At 35.5% G+C, this 15,202-nt stretch overlaps 1 protein-coding gene across 2 annotated transcripts in view; it reads left to right on the top strand.

Annotated features, from left to right (window-relative positions):
- The window catches only part of MYOM2 (myomesin 2), a 72,000-nt gene that overhangs the window by 31,632 nt on the left and 25,166 nt on the right, over positions 1-15,202 (top strand). Inside the window, exons 14-20 of one of the 2 annotated variants that reach the window (XM_015859343.1) lie at positions 490-617; positions 3,941-4,124; positions 5,655-5,829; positions 6,731-6,852; positions 7,610-7,630; positions 8,263-8,450; positions 10,925-11,051. In XM_015859343.1, coding sequence (XP_015714829.1) covers positions 490-617; positions 3,941-4,124; positions 5,655-5,829; positions 6,731-6,852; positions 7,610-7,630; positions 8,263-8,450; positions 10,925-11,051 — 945 coding nt within the window. The remainder of the gene's footprint in view (positions 1-489; positions 618-3,940; positions 4,125-5,654; positions 5,830-6,730; positions 6,853-7,609; positions 7,631-8,262; positions 8,451-10,924; positions 11,052-15,202) is intronic. The other variant, XM_015859344.1, reaches the window with a different exon arrangement.

Here is a 15,202-nt window from a genome sequence, read left to right as displayed (position 1 = left end):
TTGGAAATGCTTTAAGCTGGCTTGTAATATCATCACTTTATATCTCAATGAGTTGTATTTCCTTTCCTGCTTTCCACTTTGTTTTAAGCTGTGTCCCTCCTTCTTGTTCTTCTTTTGCAGAGAGATGAATTTCTTATATTAACACACAGGGCTTCTGTCTTTGATCAAAAAATATATCTTATTTGTATATAAGAGGAGATTTTTCCAAGGCATTCTGCTCAGCAGATAAAAGTAATTCAGATGTGATCAAAGAGAAAAAAATGTGTGACAAATGCACAGCTTGTCAGGGACATATTTAACTTTTACTGAAAAAGTAAATAATCAACTCAATTCCTCAAAATGGAATTGAAGTGAGCAAGTGGACTGCAAGTATGATATCATAGCTGAGACTGTGCTGCAGGGTGGGAGGTCAGAAAGATGAGCTGTAGCATGAGCCGACTCTGAGGTTAATCCACTGTTTCACACTTGCTATGCTTATTACTCTTCCAGGCGATGTTCAGATTCCAGGCCCTCCCACCAATGTACATGCTTCAGAAATCAGCAAAACATATGTTGTGCTCAGCTGGGATCCACCTGTTCCTCGTGGCAGGGAGCCACTGACGTATTTCATTGAGAAGGTACTGTACTGTACAGAGGCATTTGACTATGAAGGGTTTCATTGCCACATGCAGTTTTATTCAACTCATTTTTAGAGCTGCAGAATGAACAGAACAGAGCAGAAACTAGGATCTTTTGAAGTCTTACAGAATTTGGTGATAGAATGTTAGAGAGACCAGGACAATGAAATGATTTAATGGATATTGAAATTCAAGGTTTGGGGAAAAGGTTACTGCTTCGCAATTTGATTACTGCTGTCTAAAATGAGAACAAATAACATGTGTAAGATAGGAGTTTAGTGGGAAAAAAGCCATCTTCTTAGGTTTCGTATCCCTATAGACAAGACTGCAAGTTTGCACTTTGCCTGTATTAAAGGGGTTGTTATGCTGGTCCTGCAAAAAAGCAAGGAATAAACCATGACTCATAACTTCATACTCTTCTTTTTGAAGGCATACTGCCCCCTCTTCTATAACCAAATATTTCCAGTTTATTCCCTATGAGGCCAGTAGCTGTTTCTCTCAGATTCACCGATGCCCAGCAGTCTTCTTTGTTGCCTTCCTCTTCCCTTGGACTTGATAGGGAACTTTGTTGGTCACAGCAGGAGATGTTTGTTCTCCCCTGTAGGCTACAAAGATTTAGGTACAGCTGTCCCCAAGTCAGGTATCTAAATCATGTTGAAATACAGCCAGAGGTTGTAGTCTTTCTTCCTTGCAATGCTTTGCCATCACTTCAGCAAGTAAATTGGGCCTCATACCTGACCTCTAAAACTCCTACATGCCAAGCTATATTTAGTTTTTATGAATGATGTCTCTAGCATATGCCTCCTCTTAATGACCCACAAACAGAGAAACCATCCATAAAACTGCCACACATTCAGTTTCCATCTTAAATATCGTGACAGCATTTTCTTAGGACCTTACTGTGCAAGTTTTTTTCTTTTTAAAGCTGTTCAGCACATTCCTTTGAAGTTCATTTCTTAGCCAATTATTTTGTGGGTATTTTCCCACTTTTTGCAGCCTATCATCTTGCCTTCCCCTTCTAAGTCACTTTGAAATCTCTACATCCAGTGCCCTTCATCTGTACTTTATCAGCATATATTGCCAGCAGGGTGCTGTAACATGAAGGTCACTAACAAGATTTACCAGAAAGTATGTTTATGATTTCTCCCCCTTCTGTTTTTCACTTTCAGGGAAACTAATTACAAAGTCCATTGAACTAAGTATTTTGTTTCTCTTTATGCAACAAAATAATAACATGCAATTTCTTATTTATACTTATGCCTATATATAAATATCTGTTCTTATTTATAAATATAATGCAAATTAAACAAATAATTTTGAATTAGGTCTTTGTTCTGTACTGATACCTCCACTGACAGTAACTTTTGGTATCCGACTATGGTTTCCAGGAAAAAAACAATCAACCAAACTAACCAACCAACCAAACACAAAAACCCCAACACCGACCCATATCAGGAGCATGTTTTAATCACAGTCTGACAGGAAGTATGGGATTAATCTTAATTTTAGCTGCCTATAATCTCAGCTATTTACTTGCATTTTTCTGTAGCAGTGAAAAAGAAACCAGAACTTTGTATTGGACAATTACTTGGATGAAATGAGGCCCAAAAATACCTACTTGTTTCCAGAATATACAGAACTCATTAAGATGAAAAGCTCAGATGAAAGTTTCTATTGAGTGGACATTAAAATTTAGTTGAATTTCAATATAATTGTGAATTAGAAAATACAGATATATGCATATTTTAAAGGAAATGCTTTATATAGCTTCAGAAAAACTGTACAGCAATGGCAGAGAGGAACAAATGAGTCTTAATTAAGTACCAAAGTTACTGAGAGAAACTGAGAATGAAAACTAAAAGGATATTATTATTAGGGAAAAAAAAAGTTCATCACACTAATTAATACCTGACTGTAAAATTATTTGGAATATAAATAACTTGTATATATGAATAGCCCAACCAGTACATAAGTGTACATTTGGTTTTTGCTTTGCATAGTCATTTGTTAATTTAGGAAGCACATTTTCTAATTAATTTCAAATAAAGAAATCTCAGTCCTGCATAACAAAAGGAGTATTTAAAGGCCTCAGGAAACACAAACTGAAAGTGAATTTTCCATACAGCATAGCAATATTCCCTTAAAGCATTTTTACCACATAAATTGAATCAGACTGCAGGGTAAAATATGATATCGATTCTTGCCCCTATGAAACTGAAATGCAACAATTTATACTTTTCATTCCAAAAAGTTAAATAATAAAAAAAAAGTTCAGATTTTCCATCTTATTAAAGAAGAAAATGTTACATTTTTGTTTTGCTATAGACAACAATAGATGCATCTATAAAATAAGATTTTGATACATGGGCTCCAGATGTTTACTTTTTTTTATGCACCTAAAGTAAGCCTTATAATGTACAGGGTAGTTTTTAAGGACCCATGAAACAGTAACCCTTCTGTGAGAAATCTGCACTCCATTAGATTTTGTTCTTGGGCTCTTTTCCTGATAATTTATGAAAATATAATTTTTATGCATGTTTCTGTGTTGGAAGGCAATTTATTTATGCTGTTTACTGGGCACTTGTGTTTTATGAAGCATATTGAACTACAATAAGAGTAATCTTTGTTTTAGGTCAACAAATTACCTGGGGAATCTAATGGGTAGCAGAACTTTCAGAGACTGCAGGTTTGCTGGCTCTCTTCTACGTGCAGTTATAATACTAACTAGCCCAGCAACTCTTCCAAAAGCAGTATAACAGAGACTATTCAAAAGTAATTGTTTCATTTGATGAATGATTTTAGGGATGTGACCTTTCTAAAAAGAAGCTGTAAATATGTGGCAGAGAGTAAAATAACCTCACGCCACAACATACATTTCTGCTTAATCTGCATTATACTGAACCTTTGGGTGTTCAAGTAAATTTTACAGAGTATGAGACCTTTGGGACCAATCTTTTGGGACCAATCATAGCTGACAGTCATGACTCTAAATGCAGGTTAGCTATATGTACAAGAGTACATATATTCAAGTCTAGACAGATAGGGAGACAATTAAGTACTCAGACCTTTCCTGTAGAGTAATTAAATGCACAAGTTATGAGAATCTGCATATGCTAAAGCAGGACATCTGAGAATAATCATTCTCCATTAGTTCATGAACAAATTCATGGCAGAATGCAATATAGCAATGTTTATTTCTGACAGTTCTCAAAAGTGATTTGCAGCATTTTTATTTTTTTCTTTATTTTATTTTATTTTATTTTATTTTATTTTATTTTATTTTATTTTATTTTATTTTATTTTATTTATTTCCCTTCTTTCAGTCTATGGTTGGCAGTGGAAGTTGGCAAAGAGTCAATGCACAGGTTGCTGTAAAATCTCCTCGCTATGCAGTGTTTGACCTTGCAGAAGGAAAACCATATGTCTTCCGAGTCTTGTCAGCAAACAAGCATGGCATCAGTGATCCATCTGAAATCACAGAACCTATTCAACCACAAGATACTATTGGTAAGGAATTAATTGTAGGCATTAAAATTGAATACAGTTGATATCGTACAAAATATAAAGAGACAGCTAATGTTGTAATTAAATTAGTCTGATTACAACAATAGTAATCAAATTCATTTGTGTTCAATACTGCAGAATTTTAAAAAGACCAAGTTGTTAAATTTTGAAAGCATTCCAAAACTTTTCATAATTATTACAAGTCTCTTTGCTGAGAACAATAGTTGCTAAAAAGTTAAATGGATTTTAGTTAGTCATTCCTCACAGTGCTCTACACATGACTTTTCAAAAGAGAGCATGGGTTGTCACTGACTTAGATAATTACATTGTCTGGCTCAGGAAATTATATACTACTTAATTTCCTACATTTTCAGCTCGATAAGTTAGCCTTTCCTTTCTTTCCTAGTATTCTAAGTGGCAAATTACATCTGGTACAGAATTCCTGTGGCAGACAGATGATTAGATTTTAGTGATGGGGGAAGATACATCTTCATGGTCAATGGTTACATTCCAGATGAAAATGAAGTGTGTATTTTGGGGCCACATTCAACCACACAAGTAAAAATTTAGGGAGTGGTTATTCCTCTTGTTGCTTAAATATTTGGTCTACTTTTGAGGTTTAGCAAAGTTTAAATATGACAGCCCCATGTATTGACAACTGTCACCTTCGGAGAACATAACTTGTTAGTGGACTTGCTGGAAGTTGAGAAAGTTAGTACAATATCTGATATACCACAGTGCAACAAATGTTGATAGATTCTTCTTAACATTTACCATAACTTTTAAAAAAGCAGCCCACTGCCTTTTAGCTTGATCTCTTACTATACAAAATGAAATTAAATCATCCTTTGCTTTTATGTATTCTTGATTTGATATTTCACTAATGAATAAAAAGTATTTAAACTGTTCAACATTCCCCAAAGTAGGAAATAATAACAATGTATTTATTTAACTTAGTACAGAAAATAAACTGCCCCTTAGCGGTTAACACAAGAAGTTCTGAATAAATCATCATTAAAATTGACAGCAGAAAGAAGATGATTTTACTTTAAAGAGAAAATAAAGGAGTACTTTCAGAGGTGGAGTTAACCACCTGAGCTAAAATGCATCAAATAAACATGACTTCATTTCTGGCACACATCACTACTCAGCATTCCTAAGGGTAGCTGAGACAACTTCATGGGACTGCTAAACATTATGTACAGACTATGGGGTGGCTGTTTCTCTTGAGTGAGAACTGGAGTGAATAAGGAGTATGCTAGGCCATTGAAAATGACACAGTTGAATTGAGCGGTAGAAGGGGGTTGAATTTGAGGCTTACATCTAAATTTAAGTATGTTTATGTAGGCATCCATATAGGTGCTCTGGGTCTCTCTCCTCTCACACTAAATTATAAATCATATAACAATAATAACAGCAAGAAAAATCATAGCCAGAGTAATGAAATATTGTATAAGTGTCCAGTGTTGTCTACTTTCACTTATTTTTTTTTAATGTGTTTCATAACAATACATATTTTTCTCTTTTTCTTAGTTGTCCCATCAGCACCTGGTCGGGTAGTGGCCACAAGGAATACAAAAACATCAGTTGTAGTCCAATGGGACAAACCAAAACATGAAGAGAATTTGTATGGCTACTACATAGATTATTCTGTGGTGGGATCAAATCAGTGGGAACCTGCTAACCACAAACCTATTAACTATAGCAGGTACTGGCAATACTTACATATTTTGTGGAGATTTAGAATCAGTAGTTAGTTTTAATTCAGTTTAACTGCTAAGCGATGGTGTTCTCATAGGTTGTGAATGCTGAACGAGAGTGAATAAAAATAGTTTGCAGATTCTGAGCTAAACTTTGCTGGGCAAATTCTTCTCTTCTCATGGGAGAGCTGCTCTAGTCCCTTGATAATCTTGGTAGTCCTTCTCTGGACTCTTCCTAGTATGTCTATGTCTTTCTTAAGTTTAAATGTGTAAGGCATATTTTCTTATGGGCGTATAACAAGCACGTCATACTGCTTAGTATATTTTGTCAGTTACTAATTAATTTTGAGTGACTTTGTGTTCTGCTGAATCCTTTGATGAAGCAGTTTGATCAAAGCAATTTGAACAGACAAAAAGTAGAGGACTAACTGTTGACCAAAAGGGTAGGGGCAGCACAAAAGTAAGAAAATAGTGAATCTATCCTGTACTGGGATATTTCTGACTATTCTAATGCTACAGTAATTGCCCAGAACCTCATAACATAACTGAAAGCTTCATTGGGTGGTTACTATGAAAATGAAATGAAAACTATAGTGTCTTCCAAGATTAGATTAGAATTTGGCAAGCCAATACTCACGTGAAAGATACTAGAGTTGGCATGATTCTACCCAGTAGATCAGCATTAGCAATTCAATATGAATCCCCTGAGTTTTTCCAGTGTTACATCCAAATACATTGCATTAAATCATAAAATTATATATCAGTTTCCCTCCTGGGAATATTTTTCTTTGTGAAGCATTCATGAGGTTGAATTTATGGTTGTCAAGATTTCATGTTACAGCAAAGAATGGTTTTATTTAATATATTTAAAAAAAAAAAAGTGTTTTTATTTTTGTTTTTTAAACACAGATTTGTTGTTCATGGTTTGGAAACTGGTGAACAGTATATCTTCCGTGTGAAAGCTGTGAATGCTGTAGGATTCAGTGAAAACTCACAGGAGTCAGAGGCTATAAAAGTGCAAGCAGCCCTCAGTAAGTACAATTCTGTGCAACTAAACTTCTTGTTTCTTTAATGAGTTACATTCAACAACCAGCTCATTTACTATAACAGTATATTTTCTAGCCATTAAACACATTCCCTCACTGAAGTTTACATTCTGGGATGTGGCTGCTATACAAAGAAAAGATGATTTTAAAAATGAAAGTTATTTCTACAGTCTTAGAAATATTGGGTCAGATTCGTTGTAATGCCCCGGATTCCTGTAGTTGCTCATCTATAAGAAATAAACAGTAAATTTTGATGATGTTAGGCAATAGCTTATGGGTGACTTGGAGTGGTGTAAATCAGTTTAGGATGGAATCTGCTCAATTTAGGAGAGTTTTGGAAAACTTTATTACTATGGGGCTTAACAGAAAATTGCCTTTGGCTGTTCAAGGTCAGAAAACAGCCTGCGTCGTCTTGTACCCTGCAAGCAAAAGTCCTGTGTGAGAACAATCCATGGTTTTACTTCCAGTAGGAACAATACATGGCGAGTAGAGGGGTGAAAAATTATTTAGAGCATAAATCTGGGCAATTTCCATTTCTGCACTGTTTCAGATTCTTACTGAAATACTTAAAATGGAACAACTTCTCACCAGCCAAATGGCCCATATTTCTTAGAGAAGACCAACAAATATCCTTGTCAAAAATAATACTCTGAAAGTTCCACAAGTCAGAACAAATATTAAAAGATGCCTTCCTAACTTTGCATGAGGTGTTACTGACAAATCTATTCTTGAATTTTTTTAGGACGAAGCGTGTCTCATATGGGTAGGTGGGACACAAACTCGTTTATATCTGTCACTCATATTTCATAAATGCACTCACACCTTTTATTTTGACACTGTATGTTTTGAAAGTGAGAGCTGCATGGAGTATGTCACCAAACACAGAGCAAATGGACCTTATAGAAACTTACAGGATGTGAATGAATTTAATCCATTTCAGTTGTCTTAAGAGAAATTCAGCTCAACTATTTGTAAGGCTCACTACTAAAGTAATGCCTCATATTTATTTCCATGGAAAATTCAATAAATACAAAGAGCACAATAACAATATTTGATAGATTAAATTCTCAGCTACAAAACGCTAATTTTTAGCATGTTCACCACCATTAGCTATGCATTTTTCACCAGTCCTGAAGCAGAGCCTGTATGTCATGCTTCTAAAAGTTTAGTGATCCTCTGTAGCTGTCACCACTGCTCAAACACACCACTCACTGCTGCACTGCTCACATCCACTGTTATCTCTCCAGGAACATTCAGCAAGTGTCAATAAATGTCAGTCTTCATCTATTTCTTCTTATCACCTCCTGAGAGGACAGGACAACAGGCAGATGTTCCATACAGGAGCTTCCATATTTAAGTTTGGCAACAAAATTAATTTTGATTATTTTCTTATAGCTTGCCCATCATATCCTCATGGCATCACTCTTCTGAACTGTGATGGTAATTCAATGACCCTTGGCTGGAAAGCACCAAAGTACAGTGGAGGTTCCCCAATCCTTGGTTATTATATAGATAAACGGGAAGCTAACCATAAAAACTGGCACGAAGTCAATTCTTCCCTTATTACCCGGACAATTTATACGGTTGGTACTTTTTTAATCCTTAACTTTCTGGAGTTGGTTTTTACTAATTCTTTGCTCTTGGCTGAGTTCTACTTTTATGTGGATAAATTATTTAAATTTACTTACTACAATGCTAACAGGCCATCCTGCTGTGTATTTTGGAGTGTAACAAGCGTGAAAGCTGGAGTAGAGACACAGTGAATCAGCATAATCATTAATGTGAAACTGAAAGACCAATATGGACATTAGATGAAGAAATTTTGAAGAAAAATTTGCGGAGTTAATTTCTCACAAAGGACGAGATAAGCTATATATTCATAAAATTGAATACAGCTTTCACTAATGAGTAGCATGTGTATCACCACTGTAGTAACATCCAGAGAAAGGATAGCAGCATTTAGTAGGACAGATGATCATGCTGTCTGTAGAACTGGGGACTTGAAAATGAAATGCAGATGGGCTTGAAACAAATGTAATGAGCCCTGTTCTTTCTCTCAACTTTTGCCTGCACCTGGAAATAGGAGTCTATTAATAAACCTACCGTTATGTCTAATATCCTCCTTTCCAGTGTAGCAGATCAGTAATTTTAGTTTTGAGATAAATTACATCTGGTAGCTCCTATAATTTATTCAGTTGGTTAACAGAAGGAATTTCTAGTTAACTTGCATGAGGAGAGATTAGAAAGATAGGATACAGCAAGTAATTAATCAATATGATGCATATTAAACAATGTTGTTTTTTCTCAAAAAAATAATTGAAATTATCTTTGCAAGCCAGCAAATTGTTTATCAAGGTATAAATAAGTCTTTAGGAAAAAATTGACACTGAAGTGAAAAACCCTGCAGATGAACTCAGAAAGAATGTTTCATGAATAGAAGGCAGCCAGTAGTACTCAACTACACATATGATTGTGATTGAGTTTATAACTGGCATCTCTGACATAGCAGACAGAGAATGGATAGAAAGAAATAAAAAAGGGTAGATAGGATAGACTAGAAATGGCAGTGCTAAGCAATGATTTTCTGATATTTTCAATTTTGAACTCATTTGTAAACATATGAGTAATTAAGGGAAACCCTTCAGAGTTTAAGTTGATATTTAAGTCTCCATCCTGCTAGTAGCTGGATTTGTACCTGAAGGTGCATCTTCGTACATTATTTTTGTGGACTGGAATTTGAAATACTTAAGGGAAATAAAACTAAGACAGCTTTTAGTAGCCCAGAATATTTTATGACACTGCAATCAGACAGAGCCCTCAGATACACAGAACAGCACCAGGCAATCACTGAAGTGTAACTGTTTCTGATTAAATAATTCAATGGGAACCCAAAAATATTCTTTCCTTAATAACCTGGGATTTCAAAGTCATATTCACTGGCTGAATTATTGTTGCTTTTTGTAAACGACACTATATTGCTCTTTATTGTCAGGAAATTCTGTCTTAACTGTCTTGATGCACGTCTTTTCTTAGCTTACTCTGTTTACTTTGGTATTGCATCTAATGCTGCCCCAGATCATCATCACATCATATCTTTGTTCCCATAAAGAATATCACACTGATATACATATATATATATAAATCTCATGTTTTTCCAGAGAATACAGCTATAGTATGTTTATCCGTGAACATTTAAAACCTTTCAGTATCTGTACCAGAATTACTGCTGCACTTTCCGCTTGAGGTATATGAGTGATTAAATACAATTTTGATAAATTAATCAAGAGGACTGAAGTGTTGAAGACTTGTTTATTGAATTGAGGTGGTCTGGTAAAGGAAAGAGGTGCTTAAGGTGTTAAGAGGTGCTTGCCTTACAGATTACACACCTTGATCTCAAAATCTGAGATGATGGTGTGAAGACACACTCATTGAATATGTCTGGTTTCACTTACCAGTCAGAGAGGTAGCATAGATTCTGCTTATCCCATTTCCAGTGCTTACTTCCTCACTATGTAATGATAAGTAATATTGAGAAAAACACATACAAGCAAGAAAATAATTGTTAAGAGAGACTCTTTCCCAAAGTAACACACACACTACAGGTATTAATTCCTCATTGTTTCCCCCTCTTCTCTGGTCAGTCCAATATGATCTCTCTAGACTAAATAAACATCTGAACTCTTGTGAAAGCAAACAATGTATAAGTATTACAGGAAACTATTTTATCTTCGAACACTCCTCCCTCAGTATCTGTTGGTGGCCATTCGTTAATTAGGTTCTCTGGACCTTTTTTGCTCAATCTTTTACAGCCTGTCATGCCAAAATGTTGATACTTCTAGGATGATGTGTTTGAAATCATGGAAGTACAGCCTATATTAATGTAGCAAGTTTGGTTTAAGAGTAAAATCCATAGGTTAGAGCCTGCCAGTAGTCTAGGCATGGCAGTAAATCTTGATAATGAATTAACCAATGTCAAAATGCTTATTTTTAACTATTTCGTGTACTTAAACACTATAAATCATAACTTTTGATATATTGATTTGTTTTCTCTGTAAAGGTGGAGGATTTGATAGAAGATGCCTTCTATGAGTTCAAAATTGCTGCAGCAAATGTGGTTGGAATAGGTCAACCTTCAGATCCCAGTGAGCACTTTAGGTGTAAAGCCTGGACTATGCCAGAACCTGGTAAGTCTATTAGTTTCTCATGAATTAATCTTACAATAAACTCTTTATACAACCCATGTAATGCTCTAGTAATGTCTCTGGATCTCCACTGATGACAGCAGATGCTCTAAGAAGTGGATGTTCTTTACTTAGCTTGTTAAACATCACTTTCATTTACTGTCCGTATCAGAACAAAAATACCCTCAGCCTTTATTGTATGTTTTTATTACCATCATCTTTTTAGCTCTGGGCTATGAGCTCTATCTCACTCTCTCCGTTAGGGCAACATGCAGTCATCCTAGCACAATAATTGGAGTCTATTATAACTATTTCTGGAGTTTCAGACTCTGATACTGGGATGGTGGTCATAAATAAGATTCAGCAGGGACCTGTTTCTTGGCCTAAAGGAAAGTAGCACAGCATACCTCACAACTTATAGCTAAACTCTCACAGTCTCAATTACTGTGCCTGCCTCCCCCCCATCCCCACTATGTGATTACTGCAGATTGTACCCAGATGTTACCTGACAGATCGTTATTAGCCAGGTGTTAGAACAAATGTGCTAACAACCACACAGTAGGAATGATCATGTGTGAGAAATTAAACTGGTGTTTAGGTTGTCTTTAGTTCAGCAGTGTAGGCATAGCTAAAGACTGTTAATTACAGTGCTAACTCTTTAAAAACATTAAAGAAGCACTGTGAATTTAGGGCAGGCAGTAGAAGGAAGTTAACTTTTAGTTATCCTGTGAGCATGTAAATTTGTGCCTGAATGTTAGGTACCAAGGGAATTGATTTCTGTCAGTAATGCATGAGTTCTGCAAATAACCTATGAAAGGATACTTGAAGGCTAGTGTGCTCTTTTTATAACACTCCTTCACACTGAGCAACAATTTTGCTGAAGCTGTTTCTGATATCTGTTACTGATTTGCCTAAACAAAGGGTGTCAAAGCACAGCCCATAATGAATTCACAGGTACCACCCACTTTTATGTTTTTATCTTATTTTCTTCCAAATGCTGTGAAGTACAGATGTGTTGTTAAGTTGAACTTTGTATATGACACTGAGTTTTGTAATGCTGTTAACGATCTACCTTAGTACCTGTTTAAGTAATCAAGATCTGTCTGAGCTATACACATCTGTTTTATACTTGAGTGATCACGTGGTCTTTTTGTCAGTAAATCAAAACACTGAAATTATTTATGTAAAACTATTGAAGACTTTTAAAAAGGCATAATTCACTTAAAAAGTCTGGAATCTTTATTTTTGCTTTCTATATAAAATGTAGCTTTTTGCCTAGAACAAGAAATACTTCATTGAGTTGATAAATACCTACGTTGTTGGCAGAGGCTTGTTTATAGACCCATGAAGAATGTCCAGGCTATATAGACAGGATCTATTCCAAACTTTACTACATTATAATGCAGAAGTTTTTCTATTATGCCTGAAACTTGCTTGTAATTTAATCCTGTTTACTCCTTGTCTTGTCTACAGAGGATGTGAAGAGGAGATTGCTCCTTTCCTCTTTGCATAGCTCTCTTCTAGGACTAGAGGGAATGGTTTCACACTGCATAAGGGAGATTCAGGCTGGAAAGGGTGGTCAGGCACTGGAATGGACTGCCCAGGGAGGTGGTGGAGTCACCAACCCTGGGGTTGTTCAAGGAGCGATTGGTTGTTGTGTTGAGGGACATGGTTTAGTGGGAGCTATTGGTAATAGGTGAACGATTGGACTGGACGACCTTTTTGGTCTTTACAGCCTTGGTGATTCTATGATTCAGTGGATTTTCTTTGTTTTTAAAAACTTGTTCAGGCTCACAGCTTTTGTCTTAACAAGAAAAAGAAGTCTGTGAAGCATTTCCACATGGATCATTTATCTGCTATCTCTAAATAAATGTATTTTTTCTCACTTCTGAACTTTTTCTAAGTAAGTGGTTCATGTCCATCTTGAATGGTAGCACACAAACTGGAGATATTTCAAATCAAGTTTTGTCAGTACTAAGCAGGGAAGTGGTGACTCCACATCCTTAAATTATATGCTCCCCTATAAATCCCTTCCTATTTGTCATTCAAAAAATCATTACATTGTTGTACTAAGTTTAGGATTTACTTCTGTTTAATGCCAAGGATTTATTTATTTTTTTCTGCAAAACCACTTGTCAGAGAGTTCGTCAGCACAGTTTCTAGCTCAGTTCTTCTCTGATTTCATAAACCTTGACTTCTGGGTTCAATGACATGGCAAAGCTGTCAATTACAAAATGTTTAAACTCCTAACATAAACTTCCAGTGTGTTAATTACAATTTCTTACCATTCTGTAATATGTAGCTTAAATGCAACATCAGAGGGACAGTTACTTTCCTTAAAGAATAGATCTGTGATTTATACTCTCTAAAGTTTTTTGCAAATGTCAGTGAAACTGCCCAGTGTGTAAACCAGTCAAGATTATCCTTCATCCTTCATTTAAAATTATATATAAAGAAATTAAGTAAAAGGCACTTTCAGGAAGTGAAGAGAGTGAAATTCTCATTTTCATAATGAATAATCTGACCTTTCCGTTCCTTGGCTGATTACATTGTTCTCATTATGAGTACAGCTGAATGGAGCATTACATTCTTCTTGCTTAAACAACAGCATGAACAAACAACCTTCTTGTGCCCCCAGATCTTCAGACTTGTTAAAACATTTCCCAAGTCTTTACTAAGATTAATTTTAAATAATAGCTTAGCAATAGCAAATATAAGAACTTGAGAATTTAGACTGTGAGAGGCCGATCTTTTCCCTGAGTAGCTGAAAGTATGGCTGACTAATGTGATGTGACTGCAATGTACTCCCAGTGTCACCAAAATATTCTCCCACGTTTTGATATTGAATTGCAAGATTTCCAGTGTGAGTGATGGATTCAGTGCCCAGAGTCCATTATTATTTCATTGCTCTGCAGAACTCCAGCCCTAGGTATATCTGTGAGCCTCTGTGAGTTAGTGATGAAAGCTCATGAATTATTTTACATGACTTAAAATAAAAAAAAAAAAAAAAAAGAAACATCTGTGATCTCAGACTCCTCAGAATAGAAAATACTTCATTACACATTTTGTCCTGTTGTCTAGATTTCTAGTAGGTGCATCTGCCAGTGGAAATTCAATTATCTTTGGATATATAGACATTTAGGTTGGAATCTTAATCGAGCCCTAAGAGAATGCTTTACCTTCCTTGAAAATTCCTTGAAAATTTCCATGAAAAGTCTAGTATTCAACCTCGTAAGATCTGCAGCATATACTCAAATGTTTCTTTTCTGAAATGTACTTATGTACTACTGAGAAAAACTCTGTGATGCACTGAATCTCAGCCCTGAGAAATTTCTCATATGTTGACATCAAGTAAGCTGGAATGGCAATCAGATTTGTTTTCAAGGTTTTCCTGCTTTTTGTTGTTTTACATGATGAGACTTGTAGTAAGAAAAAGTAATATTTTGATGTAGGCAAGACTAACAGCACTGGAAAATCCCTGTCTCAGGTTTTATTATTTTAAATTTAAAATGCAAGAAGCAAGCTTCCAGCTACATTATTTGTCTGAGAGGCAGTATTCTGTTATAGATGTTGTCACTTTTCTTGTAAATGGATATGATTATGCCTTGATAGTCTATAGATAGGGATAAATACCAAGAATGTAGTAAAAACTAAATGCTATAAATTCAACTGAATGGTTCTGGGACAGTTAAGTGAAGGTAAATAGCAGTGAGAGCATTCCATGATAGCTGCAAAGGTAAGAATTTATTTCTAGAATAAATCAGGATGTTTTTGGTGTAAATAGTTATCTTAGCAGACATACTTTGTAAAAGTTATTCTTGTCTATCATTATCCACTTCCCATTGAAGAATGCTCTTTTGCCAAAGAAAGTGAAGCCTGATTTGAAGTCCACTGGTACCAGTTGGTTTTGAACCAGGCTGCAGGATGTACACCATGAAAAAATACAAATCTTGATGCTAAGTTGAGAACCTGAATCTACGTTCAGTGAAGCAACTTCGTTTTGGGGCTGGAGAATACACAAAAAAGTTCCATTCCTTGTTGTAAAATTTTGAACAGCATAGATTGTCAAACTGAATAACTTTCTCCTATAATGGAAATATTGGCATCCAGATAAGAGTGCATGCTTTGGAATGTTAATGTCACTCACCACATAA

This window comes from Coturnix japonica, chromosome 3 (assembly GCF_001577835.2).
Source record: "Coturnix japonica isolate 7356 chromosome 3, Coturnix japonica 2.1, whole genome shotgun sequence".
Taxonomy (NCBI): Eukaryota; Metazoa; Chordata; class Aves; order Galliformes; family Phasianidae; genus Coturnix; species Coturnix japonica.
This window is presented reverse-complemented; position numbering and strand designations above follow the sequence as displayed.